General features: G+C 36.1%; 1 protein-coding gene across 1 annotated transcript; it reads right to left on the bottom strand.

Annotated features, from left to right (window-relative positions):
* Positions 1–457: 457 nt before the first annotated feature.
* On the bottom strand, positions 458–20,154 carry LOC128225169 (cartilage matrix protein-like). Its single transcript, XM_052935219.1, has 13 exons — positions 20,067–20,154; positions 19,265–19,283; positions 10,757–11,004; positions 10,231–10,458; positions 9,672–9,798; positions 8,623–8,790; positions 7,425–7,457; positions 4,101–4,237; positions 3,235–3,372; positions 2,052–2,211; positions 1,601–1,735; positions 1,404–1,421; positions 458–1,228 (listed from the first exon to the last, which is right to left on the bottom strand). The coding sequence occupies exons 1-13, from the start codon at positions 20,094–20,096 to the stop codon at positions 678–680; spliced, it is 1,992 nt and encodes a 663-aa protein (XP_052791179.1). The 5' UTR covers positions 20,097–20,154; the 3' UTR covers positions 458–677.
* Positions 20,155–20,814: the final 660 nt, after the last annotated feature.

The following is a 20,814-nucleotide window of genomic DNA, read 5'->3' as shown; positions in this document are numbered from 1 at the left end:
ATGCAAAGTTTGTCCATAAAAGGACAGGTACCGACTTCTGAAGTTATTTTATTTAACAATGGTAATCGTTTTGATAAAAAATACCAACATTGTATACAAAGGATAACAATAACGTTTTTTAAATCAACTTTCCTGATTGTTTACTACTTAGACCGCAAGCTTGATTCGGTTTACGTATTCTCAAGACATTTCGAATGCGCGACGGGCACGGGGTTAGCTGATACTGAGAGGGAACCAGTCTATCAATACAGAGCATTGAACGGTATAGAATGAGATGATAGTCGAGATTATGTAAATTTTCGCAAGACCGTTATATTGACATAATCCAACAAATACAAACGACAAGATTCAATATATATATATATACATATTGAATCTTGTCGTATATATATTTCGTTCATCAAGGACAATTTGCTTCCACAACTTCTGATTGACGTTAGTGTGTAACAAGGGTCAATAATGCTTGAGTTTTATTTATTTGATATAACGGACAATAGACGCATGTAACAACTCAGTCATGCTACATGTATCATAAACAGGACAAATGCCATGATTAATTACAGTAACTGTTTCATATAACATAACAATCATCCTGCCGATCACAACGTGAAAGGCATTCATTTAATTTTATTTATCGTGTAATAGTTAGTCGCTTAGACGTCCATACACAAACCTATTTATTGACTGTCGTTGCACATGAGATTTAGAACCTTCCTCACTATGTTGACAAGGTTTTCCGCCTTTTCTACCGGAAACACGTGTGACAGGTCCGGTGTGTGTTTGTCTCTGTAACTCGCCAGGTCTTTCAGCTGACTCCTGTCCACAGACGACCCAACTCCGACAACAATGCTCCGAGTGCTGTACTTCAATCTTAGTAGATCAGCCTTTGTCTCATCAAAGTCGTTGATCGGGCCGGCAATAAGAAAAATCGCAAAACGGTTGGCTTTCGTTGCGCTTCTTCCAAAACCCAAACGGACGCGACTGACAAGAGAATATGCGCTGGTCTGCATAGCATCTTCCACGGCAGGTGCAAATTGATTATCCTTTGTAAACTTCTGTAAAGCTATGTCAGCTTTGTTGCAGCTCTCTACAAGGCCGATTTTAACATTTGTGGAAACCCCGACGGAGTCTCCAATCATTTTTATGAACTCGGTAACTTGCAGCCTGGATTCACCGCCGATACCATAGATCCCAAACATGATCTCTGCCTCGAAGGCGCTTGTGCATTCTGTAAAGGATAAACTATGCATTTAAAGAGATCTGTTTTGATATAAATCAGGGCGATGTGTTTATATCGGATTAATGTCATGGTCATAAATACAACACATTTGAGAGGCATATTATGCCATTCAACTTATTTCATTCGCTGTTTTATTTTTAAAGACACGTAAGGCAAGACTTACTCGGTTGGTCTCCAGGAACTGAAACAAAACAGAAATGTTCACAATTATACGTTACACTTTGTGTTTATGGTAAGTTGAATGAACCAAAGGTAGACCGAGAAATTATGTCACACATGAAAACAAAAAGTTGTGTCATTTAAGCCATGTACCATATAAACGATATTGCTTATTGTTACATGTATATGCATGAAACTTGCCTTTGCATGCTTTGTAAGCAAGGAGCTGCTTGATCCTTGAAAGAGCACCATACGCATTCACCTCAAACGTATACTCGTTGACTGGTTTTGACGCCATTTTTTTCAGTTCGGCACGGTCCGTTTTGTTTCCAACCCCTGAGAAAAAAGTTCGGTGTGATATCTATTCTTATTTTTTTCATAAGACCTTAGTTTTTATGTAATGAAACTTTATGATTTAGCCAACATAAACAGGCCTAATATCGATCATCAAATTTACATCAAACATCTAAAATGTCCTTGTTAGCATGCTTTTTTATGGATTTTTATGTTTCAGTTAAAACGCTATCATTATGTGAATATTGATAGAGTAGTTCTTTTTATTAGTATAACAGTTAAACATCATATCTGGCGTGTAAATATGGCAAACTTTCATTAAAATTCCAAATCGAGTGACTTAATGATAATACCGCACCGATTGCAAACATATAGATGCCGTCTGTATGGACATCCTTTGCAGCTGAAAATGTCAGGTCGGGTCGTGCGGACCGACCGTCTGTAATCAGAACAGCGATCCGTGCGGCAGTCTGTGGGCGGGCTCCATTTTTCACCGACATGACGTCATTTAGCAATGTCTAAATAGAACAGAAGACACGCGTATGTATTTTCGAACAATGTCATTTAGGTTCAGTAAAATAAAATGTCTTAAAACACTCTTCAAAATGGAAACTTAAGAGTGTTCTAGTGGTATAGATGTCCTACTCTCACCTAAGGGGTTGTGCTTTCGATCCAAACCAGGGGTACTTTCTCATGGCCTCTAAAAAGGACAGCAGTACTGGTGTGTAAGGTTATCGATACCGATTCATATTGGCTTCAAGCGCCTGTTCAAATTCGATCTAAGACTAAATGGTCTTCTTGCACTTTTGCGGAACAGAATGACAAGCATTTGCTGAGTTTTAAGCATGGTTTAACGACTATATACCTGATACTAAACATCACTGGACTCTACCTATACCACTTTGTTCATACTGTTAATAAATTAGTCTAGAAGAAGAGCACAGGGTCCTAATATCTATTGTTACCACATAAAATTGCAATTGCACCTCATTGGGGATCCAGGTCCAATTGGTAAACACTTGACTGTCATCCCAAGGGTCGCAGGTTCGACACCAAACCTCATCATAATAATACTAGCCGTCTACCGGCATGGGAGTGAAATGCTGGTCCCTTGTGTCAGTGTATACATTGGTGAACGTTAAATTACTTAGGTATCTCTAAACAGGGTAACATTATGTCTGTACACTATGCTCCATATTCTTACGCGACTAATTCTACTGCCAGGGCCGACGCCGATGGATAATTCTTGTGATATCGTAAAATAAAATATGAATAGACCATTATCGTTTAAACTCTCAAAAATCAATATAAGTACAACATATATGCTTTAACTGATTTCTTCTGAAACATCAGTTAGCTACAACATAGAAACGAACAGCTAACCAAACACTTAGTTTGTACTGCTTACTGACCTTATGTTGTAAGGCTCACAGTCTTTGCATAATAATAAACGACATACTGTGGCAGTTTGTACAGCTAGCAAACTTCATGTTCAAAGGCTTTAAGTTTTGACACTAAAAGCTCTCGCGCAGTTGCTATACCTTGAGGGCAAGATGGGTGTTTGTGTTGCCTCCTTGAAACTTGACATTGGCGACTGCGGCCGTTAGCTGCCCTCGGCTTCTGTACTCGTTCAGATAAAACTCCACATTGGCCTCCTTGCTGAACGATATAAGCCCAACCTGGAAACATATGGATGAAGTAGCGGATCCGTAGTGGTCTAGTGGTACGACACTTGACTGTCAAACCAAGGGTCGCAGGTTCGAACCAAGCCGCATCAATAAAAGACTGATACCTTGGGACCGTCGCCCATGGATAGTCCGATTTGCGGCGTAAATAAACATACAAAAACTATCGTTTGTGAGGTTGGTTCGTGGTCACCAAGCCGGACAAGTGGGTTTTCCTCCGGGTACTTCACTCTCCCCCACAACACAAGACCACACACACACACACACACACACACACACGCACACGCACATACACACACACACGCACACACACACACACGTAACATCGGGTCAACGAGAGTGAATACTCATTATTATAATAGGGTGTTATCTGGTTTCATAATCGTTGAAAAATAAATAGCTTAAACATAAATGATTTCATAACGGACACGACAAGAAAAAACAACAATGCTGCTATGAATAATAAAACAAAACATGGTGTACTTATTTTGTTTTTCCCCGCACTGTCTAACTGGTTCTCGTAACACCAGATCACGTATGAAAACAATTGAAATATGTACCTTGTTAAACATTATTATTGTCGCGTAGATACCGTGACAAATATGCTTCAATTCAATTTGAAGTTGTGCATCTGGCTGAATGTAACATAAGGTTAATAAGTAAGCATTTTGTTTGGGGTTAAATTACAAACATTACGAACACTACGAACACTGGAGTAGTACCTGTGTTTTGCCGCCTTCGACGTCAAAATGACTGATGACATCACTAATGAAGGACAATTGAGTTTTAAAATCTTCTGGCCAGATGCTAGCAGAACTGTCGATGACAAAGACAATATCGGCCTGTTTACCCTGGCATGCTGTAATATAAATGCTAACAGATAACGTGGAAAACTTTAATATAAAGGCTGACAGGTAACGTAGAATGCTGCAATAAAAAGCTAGCAGGTCTCTTGAAATGTGGTAACAGAAAGGTTCATAGGTAACGTGGAATGTTGAAATAAAAAAGGCTAACATTTAATTTGGAATGCTGTTATAGAAGGGCTAACAGGTTATGTGGAATGCTGTAATATATTGTTTTACAGGCGACGTGGAATGTTGTAAAAAAGCTAACAGGTAACGTGGAATGCTGTTATAGAAAGGCTGACAGGTAACGTGGAATGCTGTAAAAGAAAGGCTTACAGGTAACGTGGAATACTGTAAAAAAGGCTAACAGGCAACATGGAATGCTGTAATAGAAAGGCTAACAGGTAACGTGGGATGGTGCAATATCAAGGCTAACAGGTAACGTGGAAGGCTGTAATAAAAAGGCTAACAGGCAACATGGAATGCTGTAATATCAAGGCTAACAGATAACGTGGAATACTGTAATAAAAAGGCTAACAGGCAACATGGAATGCTGTAATATCAAGGCTAACAGGTAACGTGGAATACTGTAATAAAAAGGCTAACAGGCAACATGGAATGCTGTAATGTCAAGGCTAACAGGTAACGTGGGATGGTGTAATAGAAAAGCTGAAAGTTAACTAGGAACGCTGTAATAGAAAGCTTGACAGGTAACGTGGAATGTTGTTATAGAAAAGTAAACTGGGAACGTGAAATGCTGTAATAGAAGGGTTCACAGGTTACTTTAAATGCTTTTATATAAAGGCCAACAGGGTACGTGGAACGATGTTATAGAAAGGCTAACAGGTAACGTGGATCGCTGTAATGGAAAGGCCAACAGGTTACTTGGAATGCTGTTATATAAAGGCTAACAGGTAACGTGGAACGCTGTAATAGAAAGGCTAACAGATAACGTGAAAAGATGTTATAGAAAGGCTTACAGGTAACGTGGAACGCTGTTATAGAAATGCTAACAGGTAACGTAAAAATCTGTTATAGAAAGGGTAACAGGTAACGTGGAACGCTGTAATAAAAAGGCTAACAGGTAACGTGGAACGCTGTAATAGAAAGGCTAACAGATAACGTGAAAAGCTGTTAAAGAAAGGCTTACAGGTAACATGAAACACTGTTGTAGAAAGGCTAACAGGTAACGTGGAACGCTGTAATAGAAAGGCTAACAGGTAACGTGAAAAGCTGTTATAGAAAGGCTTACAGGTAACGTGGAACGCTGTAATAGAAAGGCTAACAGGTAACTTGGAACGCTGAAATAGAAAGGCTAACAGGTAACGTGGAAGGCTGTAACAGAAAGGCTAACATATAACGTGGAAGGCTGTAATAGAAAGGGCAACAGTTAACGTGGAACGCTGTAATAGAAAGTCTAACAGATAACGTGAAAAGCTGTTATAGAAAGGCTTACAGGAAACATGGAACGCTGTTGTAGAAAGGATAACAGGTAACGTGGAACGCTGAAATAGAAAGGTTAACAGGTAACGTGGAACGCTGTAATAGAAAGGCTAACAGATAATGTGAAAAGCTGTTATAGAAAGGCTAACAGGTAACGTGAAAAGCTGTTATAGAAAGGCTAACAGGTAACGTGGAACGCTGTAATAGAAAGGCTAACAGATAACGTGAAAAGCTGTTATAGAAAGGCTTACAGGTTACATGGAACACTGTTGTAGAAAGGATAACAGGTAACGTGGAACGCTGTAATAGAAAGGGTAACAGGTAACGTGGAATGGTGTAATAGAAAGGCTAACAGGTAACGTTGGATGGTGTAATAGAAAGGCTAACAGGTAACATGGAACGCTGTAATAGAAAGGCTAACAGATAACGTGAAAAGCTGTTATAGAAAGGCTTACAGGTAACATGGAACGCTGTTGTAGAAAGGATAACAGGTAACGTGGAACGCTGTAATAGAAAGGCTAACAGATAACGTGAAAAGCCGTTATAGAAAGGCTAACAGGTAACATGGAACGCTTTTAAAGAAAGGCAAGCAGATAACGCAGAAAGCTGTAATATAAAGGCTGACAGGTAACGTGGAACGCTGTAATATAAAGGCTAAGAGATAACGTGGAACGCTGAAATAGAAAGGCTAACAGATAACGTTAAAAGCTGTTATAGAAAGGCTGACAGGTAACATGGAACGCTGTTAAAGAAAGGCTAACAGATAACGTAAAAAGCTGTAATAGAAAGGCTAACAGGTAACGTGGAACGCTGTAATAGAAAGGCTAACAGATAACGTTATAGAAAGTCTACAGGTAACGTAGAACGCTGTTATAGAAAGGCTAATATGTAACGTGGAAAGCTGTTATAAAAAGGCTAACAGGTAACGTGGAACGCTGTAATAGAAAGGCTAACAGGTAACGTGGTATGATGCACTAGAAAGGTTGACAGATAACATGGAAAGCTGTAATAGAAAGGCTAACAGGTAACGTGGTATGCTGCAAAGGATAACGATAACCGGTAAGGTGGCATGTTGTTATAGAAATGCTTAATTACCAGTAACCTGGTTTTGCAGCGCGTGGTGAATACAGGTGGCAGCATTGCATAAGCGTGTTGAACAAAATAGTATGGATATAATTATGTCATTTTAAGTTCCACAGACTATGAACGATACTGGCAAGGGATTTTTGGCAGCAAAATATATATCACGACACTCCATTTCCATTCCTATTGCCTTTTAAACAGAGTATATTCTTTTTAGCACGTAACTAATATACTGAATTGTAATAAATGAGAAATGCCAAAGCCACGTAATTGTCATATCTGCCGACAACCATTTTGTCGTGGATTGCTCATTTTTCTGCTGAGTGTTCCTTGGTATTTGATGGTTGTAACTGATATGGACCAATTATCACATGTTCGTGGCACTAATTATCCGCGCTCATGCTTAAATGGCAGGGTTAATTAAACATGTACTTAGAACCGTCGTGCTAGTAACGTTCATTTGTAAAATTCCACAGATATTTGCAGCGTTTTTGTGCACCTAAATTATTGATCATATCAAGACTACTCTACTCTGATATTAAACAAAGGGACTTCTCAGTAGTTGAAAAACTACTAAGATCTGGTTTAAAAAGTGCTACAAGGATTCAGTTACTATTCAAATTTAAAAATATAAATGGTATAGTTTCACATTTCAATTGATAAAACAACACTTACTCGCATTTGTCTCTTCATCTTTTGGCATCTTTTCTGCATGAAAAACATAAGAATATTAAAGTAGAATATTACAGTAGAATAATACACATGCTACTATAAATAGTAACATTTTATTATAGAAATTCGTTCCCGCAATAATGATTATCGTCTCCGCCCGTGAGATTATCACGGCACGTCAGGGCGATTATGGCATAATTGCCTGACGAAGACGAGAACGTGCACACTGACGTCATTTTTACGAAAATAAAATGGCCGCCGTATACTTGGTAGGCAAAATTTAAACATTATTAAAAGCTTTAAAGGGATTAAAATGGAACTATCGGTGCAATAATAGTGAAATTAGTTTTACCAATAATGACGCCTTTCGTGTTTCAGTAACGAGTACTACCCGAAACCGTACTGGATATTTACATTCGGTAAAGGTCATAAAGCAGTGAGGAAATATTTTGTTGAAACGTTTTGTTTTACTTTATTCGCTGAGAAATGTTAACTATTCCAGCGAAATGGCTAGGGTCATTCAAGCCGAGATTCTTATGAAACTGCTTCTAGGCTTGATCAACCCTAGCTGTGCTCACCTATTGAAATGAACATAACAATCAGCCGATGTAAAACAGAAAATATTTGAAGAATGGAAAAATTGGAGGCTTATTCTGAAAACACGAAAAGGTCTGGTATTTTGATTTCCAGTCTCTCGTTATTATTCGCTTGTATATCTCATTTTTAAGACTTTCAGACTTACATGCCAATTATATGACATATCCTTCATTATTCCACACAATCAGGTTTTAAAATCATTGACAAAATGACAAAACATATGTATTATACAGGATAATACATGGTTGACCATGGCTTTTGGTTCATAATTGCCCCAGTGAAAATAATTGCCCTCGGGCAATTATTCCTTCCACTGGGGCAATTATCAACCAAAAGCCATGGTCAACCATGTATTATTCTATAAATATTACAGTTACAGTAGAATATAGCAGTAGAATACAACACGATTAAATCATTGGCTCCCACATTTTTGTTATCGCTAGTCTCTTAGCCTGTTGTTCTTCTATGTACTTGATATGTACGCTCATACGTCCCATACTGTGTCGTTCCAGGTGGATAATTGCCCTTTTTACAAAACATACGGCGAGAGGCTGTAACAGTTGTCAGAATTCGTGATGTCAACTATGGAAAGAGGAGTACTCACCAGAAGTTGTAGACCGCATTGTTGTGGTTTGAGTAGGTTTCGTTGTTGTCGTCGTTGTTGTTGTTGGTGGTGGTTGTGGTGTTGTCGTTGTTGTTGTAACTTTTATGGTTGTAGAAGTAGCAGTCGTTGTTGTCGTTTGTGGGGAAGCTGTTGTTGTTTTTTCTATCACTAAAATTTAGACTCAGCTATGTATCAGTAGGTTTAGCCATCAACCTTAATGTTGAGTTTACTAAATATGGTTCCTGTTTCACCTTCGTACTTTTTTGTACCTTAAGCAAGTTTTATCACGACTTTTAAGTTATCTGAATCTATCCGAATAGACTGGTATATATATATACATTACCGTGTAATGTTGATATGACTTGATAATGCTAGTTGATTACTTATATGTAAAATAAATGAGCATGTTTACATAAAACACGAAGTTATTGTAGTGTGTATTTTTGCTCTTTATTATACCTGGAATCGGACGTGAAATGAACTTTTTTCAAGCAAAAAAAGCATGTGTATTATATTATTTTCTGTCTAATGTTAATTTTCTTTTCCTGAAGTGTTTGGCGCAAATGACTTTATACAAGCAAGCATGCGTTAGCCGCTATATGACCCACTTAAAGCACCACCAATTAAATCTAAATGGAATATATTCAGTTGTTTTCGGCAGAGGCTTTCAAAGTGAGTAAATAATCGGAATCCGTTCCGCGATCCAATTGGCGGAGACATGGGCATAACATGGGCTTCTTTATTTGAAAAATAATGTGTATCGGATACCACCGTGATGTCATATCCGCTATTGAGGAAAGATGGACATTAAAGAAAATGTGCGTTTGCATACGTGCGTGCGTTCGGTTCGTGTGTGTGTGCATGCGTGCGTGCGCATGCATGCGTGTGTGCGTGGGTGTATGTGTGTGTGTACCGTGGTCAGGCATTCAAGGTGTTAGTCAAGTGATTTTGGGTTTACGATCACCAGAGGCACTTGTACTTTTCATGGGAAAAGAGTGACAATAATCAACACCTGGTTATCAACAAAAGACTTTTAACCCCTGGATTACCCTCGCATGCCTGTAAGGCGATTAGTTGCTGCCATTTGATGCCTTTCAAGTCGTCAAAATTCTTGATCTTGAAATAGTTGTTCGAGGCCGGGGGAGATGCCACAGCCTTAAGCTCCTCGTCATCAACCTACCGGGAGTAAGTGCCGTATACTTTCACGCATACAACCCCATTCATCATGACCGTTTTAACCATGGGAGGTATTTTTAAATTGTATTGCCTTTCATATGGACAGGATTTCTACTCAGAAAATATTTTAACAAGTATAATAACTAGTAAAGAAACGTTTTCACATGTCAAAATGTGTGGAGAAATTGACAAATTTTGAAGAGCTGAAATATAAATTGAAAATGATACCTTACATATGTAATTGAAAAAAATACCCATAAGAGGTAAAGCTTAACAAAGCTTTTATAATTTGAGCAAATACGGGTATTCAAATAGTGTTCAAAAGTCGTCATTTTAAAATTGGGGTTTATGATAACTATGAGTAAGCGTCCAATACAGAAATACTTCTTTGAATTTATATAGTTATTATACAGCATACTGTGTCATACTTACTTGGTTTCCAATTCCTACTGTCAGAATTTTTATCCCTGATTGTTTTACATCGTCAGCTGCTTGTAATGTTGCGGCGCCATACGTGGCTTTACCGTCCGTGAGTACGATAGCAATATGCGGGACGTTGTCGCGGGCACCGGTTTCCTGAGCGAATAGGTCAGTCATGGTCGCCTCAAGAGCTGTGTGAGTTAATGTATGGTATCCATCGTCCTGCCGAATAGCCGTGAGCTGAAATAATAACCTTAACTAAATAGTTTGCAACATGTCTATAACGAATCCATAAAATGCTTCTGTAAATGATTTCATGAAAATCGAAAATGGTGTAAAGAAGAGGATGCCGGAAGCTGTTCTGAACGGCGGACGCACACATGTATCGATACTAGACCCTTTTAAGCTAACATCGCGTTAAGATTGCAGAATTTGATAAAATCCCTTCGTTTTTGTCATAACTTTTTGTACTGATGAATTACAGACCCTTTCTTCACATATCTACCCAAAATTAACGTGAACGTGAAGTCGACCGTACCTGAGAAAGGATCCTATCCTTATCTTGAACAGCGTTGAAATGAAATTGTTGGACGACTTTGTCAGAAAATGTCAAAGCAGCAACGTGAGTGTTGTTTTTACTGACGACAAATTTCTCCACGAGATGCTTGATAAACTCAAGCTGGGTTTTAAAGTTCGGGTTCCATATGCTTCTTGAGCTGTCGATGACGAAGGCGACATCTGCAGGCGTTGCACATTGCCCAGTTTCTCCAAGTCCGGCACCGAGCGCTAATAACAGGAAACGTCAATGATAAGTAATCAAAGCGCGAATGCGCTCAAAGACTATCTGCGGGCAAATATGTTAAGAGTTGCAAATTGTATTTGAACAATGGGAATGGGTGAAGGGCACATAGATAAAAGTTGAAACTGTGCCGAGGGTCAAGAGCGCTTGTGCCCAGATTTGGCGAGGAAACAAACATATCTATGTCTATTTTATGGCGTCTTGTGTCATTTTGTTTATGTAAACGCCACTTCAATCGTCGTAATCCCCATCCCCATGTATTTAATGTTACAATGCATGCCCCTTTAAATCGTTTCTTAAGGTTTTTCGTTGCTTTGATTAGATATCATACGATAGGAAAGTATAATACATCATATATATCATTTCCTTTTATGAACATACACGTTTTGTTTAAGGAAAATCATTTGTTTACAAACAACTTCAGCAATAATTCCATTCAAAATGCACAGCTTATCACTTCAGTCGACGTATCCCCCATCCCCATGTATTTGAAGTTATAATGCATGCCCCTTTCAATCGCTTCTAAAGGTTTTTCGGTGCTTTGATTAGATATACGTTAGGCAAGTTTTTTGGACATACACGTTTTAATTGTTTAAGGAAAAAGATTTTATTTTACGAACAACTTGAGCAATAATTCCTTTCAAAATGTATGTAGAAACTATGCTTAGAATATCGGTCAATTAATGTAGTTGAAACCATTTTTAGATAATCGGAAATTGTCTGTTCTAAGAATGAGAATATGATTGTGCTTTTTCAAGTTTTATTGATAAATAAATGTTATTTATGTTTTATGTAAGTATCTGTGTAGAAATAGTACTAGTACTGTTATGAATGCTTCGCACTCTTTGGGTGTTTTACAGGTTTAATCCGAACTACTTTGCTTCACCAAACGTATGCATAACTCACTGTCGTATCAGGGCTTGTGTGTTAATATAAATTGAAAGCCTAATGTCTAAAAATACACCGCTAAAAAAAGCTAAGAATACACCGGAACGAAGCTTTTATGCAAAAGAAATGAAAACATCAAATTAGAAATATAAACGCCTAAAATCATAGAATGAATAGTATTTTGTTAGTGTATAGTTTTGGCGCTTAATTAACAAACTTCGCAAGTCAAAAACTAACCAAAAAGTGTTTGAAGTGACATTTGGCGACCGTAGATGTAATAATTCTCAAGATATAAACAATGGTTGAAAAGAACATTTTTCTGATCTGTACAAAACTGACATTGATCCGAGCTTTGATGATGAACACCTTTTAACATGTGAAGAAAGGTTGAACATCATCAAATCTAATCTGCCAGTTGGATATTATGTTGAGTTCCATCTAACAGAAAAAGTAATTTTACAATGTTTGAAAACTTGCAAAAAAGGAAAAGCAAGTAGCTATGACATAACTAATTATGAACACTTAATATAGGGCGGACAAAAAACAATTCTGTTATTATTACGACTGTTTTACAATATTACAAAATTTGCTCATTTCCCTATTGACATGAAAAAAGGCATTATCACAACTTTATACAAAGGCGGGAACAAAAAGAAAAACGATCCGAATAGCTATCGTGCTATATCATTGTGCTCTACAGTACTGAAACTTTATGAAAAGGTAATTCTATTTGAAATGAAAGGTGAAGAGTGGCTAACGTGCAATAACCTCCAAGGTAGCTTTCAAAAACATTTTAGTTGTATCATGCCATCATTTCCTGTTCGTGAAAGCATATATTTTACAAGGGAAAACAATAGTAAGCTGTATACCTGCTCACTTGATGTTCGTCATGCGTTTGATCATGATAATTTTACAATTCTGCTTACAAAGTTATACGATGCCGGTGTCAACCCATATTTGTTAAAAGTTTGCATTAATATGTTCGAAAACGTCTATAGTTGCGTACGAACACAAGTGGTTCCGTATACAACAAGGAACGAGACAGGGCCAGTGCTGGAGTCCATTTTTGTATCTCTTCTACATTAATAATCTTATGCACACTATTGAGAAATCAAGGCACTCGTTGACTATATTTGTAGGCTGTCCAACGCACGCCGACAACATGGTACTACACTCGCTCGGCAAAAAAAGCCTGAGCGAACTAATGAACATTTGTTATCTAATTCAATCAAAGGACGATATCAGTATAATGCTAGTAAAACAAAAGTAGTTGTATTTTACGAATCAAAGTCGATGTTCACACGCAGTGAACGATTGTGGTGCTTAGAAACAGACTGTGTAGAAGAAACAGTCAGTTACGTTCATTTCGGGGTACTATGCGACAAGTGTATGAATTTAAAAAAGAGTATAGAAGATGCATTAGTAAATTAAGAAAAACTGATTTCGGTCTAATAGATTGCGGAGCATCAGATGACAAAAGTCTACACCCTCTTACCATGAAACATTTGTACGAAACGGTAGTACTTCCAAAGGCTTTATACTGTTGCGAGTTTGGTACAATTTCTCAGTAGCACAAATAAGCTCCCTTAATCGTGTCCATAAACAATGTATTAAGTCGATTCAAGGATTTTCACGCGCATGTAGATCAGACGTAGCACTAGGCTCTATCGGTATTTTATCTATTAACTACATAATAGACAAAGGAAAACTTTTGTTCTTCGGACAACTTTGCAAACTGGACCCCGCGAAAACCGTTAAACGAATATTTATATACAGACTTCTTGAGTTCCTTGGGAATCCAAGTCAAATAACAGGATTTTTCCCCGATTTATATCAAAATATTGTGCAAATACAATATTTTGGTTTATGTAAACCAATGTCTAGAAAATGGCACGTTTCTAGAAATGTGCACGTGGAAAAACATCGTTAGGAAATATATTTACGAAGTTGCTAACGCAGAATATCAATCAAGGCTATTGAGTGAAGAAAGTTTGCGTTGTTTTCTGTCTATAAATAATGAAATATCACCATGTATTATATGGAGGTTCAGTCAAATATATCGCGAGTAACACAAATATTGCAGGACGGTGGCTCTAGCTCTAAGTAAAACTTTCAGCAGACCCTACGTTACACAATATATGTTCTGATCAAACGTATTTCATTTCAGATCATATTTTGTTATTTTGTCGTTCGAACGATACTACTAGGCAGTGCCTTGGCAAAATCTAAGTTAATTGTTCACAGCAAAACAGTCTGACGAATTTTGTCAAATGCATCATTCAGAACAATTATTAGAAATGATGTCCGGTTTCCGATCATTTACGCTCAGCGACCACAGTCGAGTACATATTTTCAAGACGGTACTACGATACTTACAGTTTCTCAACAGGCCACTGTAAACATGCCCTCATTTGAAGTCTTGTTAATTTTGGTTGTTTTTGTAAAAGTAACTATTTATTTCACTGTGTTTACTGTACTTATAAATGTCACTCCTTTATCATTGTCATAATTCTCACCAAAATGCAGGACCATGTTTACTGTAGGGACATGTCATTTATTTCCCATTCTTTGTATTGTTGTGTACCCTTAAATTGATGTCATGCATATAATTTTCCTATTCTTTTCTATGTTATAATTATATGTATATTCATGTATTGTATGTTATACATATGTTATGCTTTCCATTGTTGGAGGAATAAAAGAATCTATCTATCTATCTGTTATTGTATAGCAGGCAAATCATAGTATTTGAAGCATGAGCAACGCGAAACCTGAGATACAACTATTTTGACACTCAGACAATCATTTTTGTTTCTTATCTCATAAAAGTAATATAAAAAATACACCATTACAAATAAGCGTGCTTCAGGGTCACGTCAGGTTATAATAACAAACACTGCAGGCGATGGGACACTTGCGGTCGGTAATAATTTTTTGAACATCTTGGACTAAACTCAGAGTGAATATCATTATGTTACCTTCCTACCAGAGCCTCCATTATTTTGACCCACATTAATCTGATAAATATAGCGATCTAAAAATATTTATAGTTATATTCTGCTAAAAATAAAACGCCGGGATACAGAAATACAGCGCGGAAATAGCCGAACAAGCAAGAACTCATACTCGGACTGCAATACAACTAATCTATTTGTATGGTTTCGAAGTCATTCTGCTAAACATAGAGCGCATTGAGACAAAAAAATGGGTTAAAACGACATGAAAAGAAGTAGTTCTTTGGAGTTTGCGGTCTTAAAAACGGAAGTAGATAAACATAGTTCATGCAAATATGTTCATATATTTTATATGCGTTTGAATGTTTATTATTATTAATTTTATTTCCATCATTATTATTATTATAATTATTATTATTATTATTATTATTATTATTATTATTATTATTATTATTATTATTACTACTACTATCATTACAATTATTTTTATTTATCTATTTTATATTTTTTTTATAATCATCATCATCATCATCATCATCATCATCATCATCATCATCATCATCATTATTATTATTATTATTATTATTATTATTATTATTATATCTAACAGAGTCTTTGCTTTATATTAAACACTTTCTTTGTATAATTATGTTAAAGAATAATTTGGCGATCTATGGAAAAAGAAGCGCGTGCAGCGATGCCGCAGGCCGAGAAAGCTCGTAGTTCCAAAAAATAAACTTAATTGGTGTTTGCACTTATTTGAACGATTATTATTCAAATTGTTGTTTGAATTGAGTTGAGAGTTTTACTAAGATGACCTCGTTAAGATTTTAATATTCGTAATGATCAACAAAAGCTTGGATAATTTGGTACTGAATTTGCTTGATTGGTTGCATATCATGAAGAGCAAATTAATGGAAGAAAACGTAAATATCAATATTGCCACAAAATATTTTAATTGTGCACTGAATAGTTGTCAATACGATTTGGTATCTGATGACACATCGTTCATGACGTAAGCTTCAACTGCCTCCAGACTTAGCTGTCACTTATAGTAACATTGCACATGCGCATAGGGCAGGGCGGTTTATGAAAAAAACCTACCAAATCATGAAGACCAAAAAAGTAAATGACCGTCAAATCTGCTGTACATGATATGGAGCTACAGTAAATGGGGTAAATCCTCGATTGTCATTGGTCCACAAATATGTGGGAACACCAAAAGAAACATTGAAACGAACATGAAAGAAAGGTTTCGCCGATCGAAAGCTTTTTCATCGTTTTTGTTTACCTAGGCAATTAAGGTTGAGTTAGAGTTTAACAGTATAAATATATGTATTACTAAAACAAAAGTTCGATTTTTGTCGACGGTTTAAATGACAGTCTTGGAGACTGAAGTACAACGTTTTAACTTTTTTTATTTGCAAAGTTCGATACCTTTAATACTGTCATTTGTATTAGGTCTGCACTGGTAAACTCTGCGTTTTGGGTTGTAGAATTTAATAAATCAATCGGAGAAGTGCAATATATAAATGTATATTCATTTACGAGTTAAAGACGAGCAATACTGCCAAGTGAACACACTATGATAATGTTTCTTACAGTTTATACAAATGTTAGTAATTTGAAGTGATATCAAAATACAAGAGGTATAAAACGCAAAATGCAGTAATAGATTTAAAACAGGTGATATCAGCATGCAGTTAAAGATATTAAATAGTTTAAAATGTGCAGTCCTTTTTAGGGTTTGTTCGTTATATGAAATAAGGAACACAACATCCAATACCCAGAATATTGAACTGTGTTGTTCTTGCTGGCTTTTGATAACGTTTCAATTTTTTTTTATTTCTTAATCTAGACAACCTCCATAGTATCATAAACACTGTGGAAAAGCTCTAATGAATATATCGCATTGTTGCCATAATTTATCTGTCACTCAGTTCTATGTAAGAATACATGTAATACATATAGCGTGATTTATCTATGTATATGATGAGTTTAAATTGGTTGGTCTTGCAAAACAATAATTAAATAAAATTATTTTAGTTTAAAAATACAGGATCTTGTAATTTTATTATAATCACAATATTTGTGTTAGTTCACAAACTATGGTTTGGGCGTTATTGGTCGTATGACATGTAACGCCGCATGGTAGCATCGACGCATCAACGTGTTTTTTTTTTCCGTTTATGCGGTGATTTTCAACGCGAAACAAGGCGACCATGTTTATGCGGCGACGCTCAACGTATAAAGCAGAACTTGTTTATATGGGGCGCAACTGTGCCTTTTTGCCACATACAGAGGATTACCTTTACCATTTATTATAAAGCTAAAAAATAGAGTTCTAATATTTTAACAAAAACGTTGATGATGATGATTATCATGATGATGATGGTTGTGGGGATGATGATGGTGGTGGTGGTTGTGATTGTGGTGATGATGATGATGGTTGCGATGATGTTGTTGATTATGATGAAGATTCAGATTAGGGCGTAGCATATTACTGTCATTTTGAAAATACGGGAAAAGTAGGCAGGCAAATTGGTCAAATTAAAGATAATATTTTAAAGTTGAGCCAAAATTGAAAGTTCAAAATAAATTATTACTCCCCTTGGAGTGTTCACATCTACAGTGGTTCTTAACAAGTAAATAATTGCACATGTGGAGGTGTGAGGATTGTTGGATTTCTGTTGTTTGTCCGTCGTTAACAATTGACTTTTCTAGAAACGTTTGAAATGACGTTGAAAGTGCGCATTGTCAAGGGTACATGCCCGTCAGTCTGACAAAAAGGCGAGAACATATGTTACGTCATACGGTGATTCAATTTTCTGATTGTCCCAAATGACGGTGTTGTGCGTTGTCGTAAAATATATTCCCGTCGTAAGTCGGGCCAAACGTCATTTCAAACGTTTTCGCAGAAAGGTCAATTTCTTTGGTTCTCATTTAAACCGATCTTACTAAATCTTTGTCAGAATTTGCGTCTCTAAAAGTCTAGTTCAAAGCTTGGTTAAGTGGACACAAAAAACTAAGTCCGTTCTTGATGAAACATTATCAACCACTATTGTACTAGTATGTGTTTTAATTGTTTTTATATGCGGCGAAAGTGTGCCTTTTTGCCACATAAGAAAGTCCTGTTTATGCGTTGAAAACCACCGCATAAACGTGGTCGATTTCGTTTATGCGGCGATGCTGTTATGCGTCGTTACAACGCCACTCGAGTCTTAGCATTTGGTGGATAAAGATAGTTTTTCATTATGTCGGATGTGTTTGTCAGACTTTCAACCTTTCCACAATGTTTACAACTTTACTACACAATACGAGCTATTTATTTGTATTGACAGCTCATTCTCGGCTGACAAAATATGCTCAAATTTTGTTATGGGTTTGCTACACATTCGCATCTTAAGATCGGCCGTATTTTTCAAAACTCATTTTTAATTTTTGTGGTCTGCACTTTCTTATATATCTGATATCGTCTGCTAACTCGTCCACAATTTCACCTCATCGCCACTTATAAAAAACAACAACTGTATTTGTTCCTTTAATCAGGCTCCATGAAGTATTCGACAGTAAATGTTATCCAACAACAAGTATTTTTCAAAATTAATCAAAACTTATTTTGGTAAGTCAGGGGCCATAATTACCAACAGTCTCAAGTTTGAGTTCAAATGTCAAAACAGCAAATCTTCATTTCATTGTAAGTTTCTTTCTTCTCAAGTTTTGGTGATGAAACTTGCTCAATTTATAAGTATTCGAATTTGTACAATTATTCACATTCATTTTTGTAAAACGAGTTAAAGCTGAACTATCACAGATTAACCTATTTGACAACTTTTTCTTTTTTGTCTCAGAAGGAGCTGATTTTTGCATCAGTGTTTTCAAATCAGTCATAATTGATACACACAATAGAGCAGATCTCAATTGTTCGGAGAACTGCCGAAATTTTCAGTTCTTAAAGCGTTAGTAAAGCTATAGAACATCAATTTTCGAGCGTAAATTTTAAAAAATGCGATCCGATATTTTATTAGCAGTCTTATATATAGGGTTTTCAGACATTTACGCAAATGTTGGCACATTCCAAGACAAAACATTTTCAAAACGGTCAAGCTGAGAGAGTGCAGCTTTAATAAAGAGTGTTCTTTGTAATTTAATAAAAGAGCTTTACGAGTCTAAGTCTAGACTTGGAATTGAGTCTGTTTGTAATCATTGCCCCAGTACCCAGTCGTTATTGATTTTAACCAGATGCATCGTTTGATTAAAAAGAAGCAGGGCATTTAGCCGGTTAATGCTTGTTAATATGCATTTATCAAATTAAAGTGGTCGCCTTTTTCACACTTTAATTGGTAAATGCATATAAACAAACACTAACCTATTCATTTCACGCTTAAAGAAAGTATAAACTCACCGCCGTAACTGGGCAATATCTGAAAGTGAAATTGATATGAATTAAATCACAGGTAGATAGGAGACGGATATTTTTTTACTTCGATGTAAGATCAAAATTTAATTAATTGATCATAGAAAATGAAAAAAATATATTCTCGCGAAAGGCGTGAGCACAGATGCAATTGATTTAAACCGAAATTGATCTATTTTTCTGTCCCTTTTATATTTTAAATTTACGGGATTAATTCGTGTTCAAAACATCGTCATCTTGACGTCACACTTGTGATGTCATTGAGATAACGTTCGCACTGTTACCTTACAACCCGGAACCAATGGGAAATTTTATATGTTCAATACATATGCTTCCATTAAATTTGCTATTTTCACTGCATTGAAATAACAGTAGTGTAAATAAAATAAATACTATGCTCTTCGGTTGATCTGTGTGGTTGTATCACGTATAGCTACATCGAACTCGACACTCGGTCTGGTGCGACATGGACTTAACGCAAGCAGCTCGAAGTGATACAACCCGATGATAGTTCATATGTAGTTCATACCTGTTAAATTTCGGTGTAATGCGTGCATGATTTAGACTTAATATCGGCACCTTGACAGAATTCCCTTACAACACACTGTTCTTCTTTCTGTTTCCGTATCACAAAGTATATAAGTGGACATGTACAAATTAAATTTTACAATTTAACGCAAAAGGAAAACTACGTTTATCTGTCGAAATACTAAGAATACAGATTGCCGTTTTAACAAACAATATGATTGCTTTATTATATATGCCATCCAATTACGGAAAATATACTCACCACACAAAATATTGTTGCAAGTGTATACATTCTCAAGAGTAACGAAATGCTCCGTGCAAGACACCACACTGAACAATGTGAAGGCACTGAAAATGCTGCAATTTATATTTTCCCTGAAAAAGAATTTGCTAATTCGTATCAGCAATTACACATTAATAAATGGCATGGCATTATAAAAAATGGTAATTTGAGACATACAGTCTAACCTAGAGAAGCAAATTAAATAAATTCTTGTGAAATAAACCGTAATTGCATAATTGTGTTTAATAAGGTTAATAATTAATAGGTTAATAGTATTATTTATACTATTTGTTTGTTTGTAACTGACATTCCACTGAAATAGATGTGTCGCCCGGTTGATCAGTTCCGTTAGTGTTAGTTATCAAATGTCATCCGTACCCTGGAGTAAAAATATTGAGTATATATATATATATATATATATATATATATATATATATATATATATATATATATATATATATATATATATATATATATATATATATCTAGATATAGATAGATAGATAGATAGATAGATAGATAGATAGATAGATAGATAGATAGATAGATAGATAGATAAGGGCTACCTAATGCTAGTTTCGAAATATTATTATTTTATTTAGACGAACCTACGTTCAAGGTATTACCATAACTTGGAATAGTGTTATTACCTTCATAAACACCATGCCTTATATTAAAAGTATATAATTTTTTCTGTTTATGACAACTCAGTCTTATTTCGTGATGG

Source organism: Mya arenaria, chromosome 2 (assembly GCF_026914265.1).
Source record: "Mya arenaria isolate MELC-2E11 chromosome 2, ASM2691426v1".
NCBI classification, from domain to species: Eukaryota; Metazoa; Mollusca; class Bivalvia; order Myida; family Myidae; genus Mya; species Mya arenaria.
The sequence above is the reverse complement of the archived record's forward strand: the minus strand, read 5'-3'. Positions and strand labels throughout refer to the sequence as shown.

Bases quoted from the DNA above. Each gene is read 5' to 3' on its own strand.
- LOC128225169 (XM_052935219.1), bottom strand. From the start codon at position 20,096: ATGTATACACTTGCAACAATATTTTGTGTG. The intron at 10,459-10,756 runs GTACGGTCGACT...TTATTATTTCAG, and splicing joins AGGATAGGATCCTTTCTCAG to CTCACGGCTATTCGGCAGGA. The intron at 7,458-8,622 runs GTGAGTACTCCT...TTTTTCATGCAG, and splicing joins AATGCGGTCTACAACTTCTG to AAAAGATGCCAAAAGATGAA.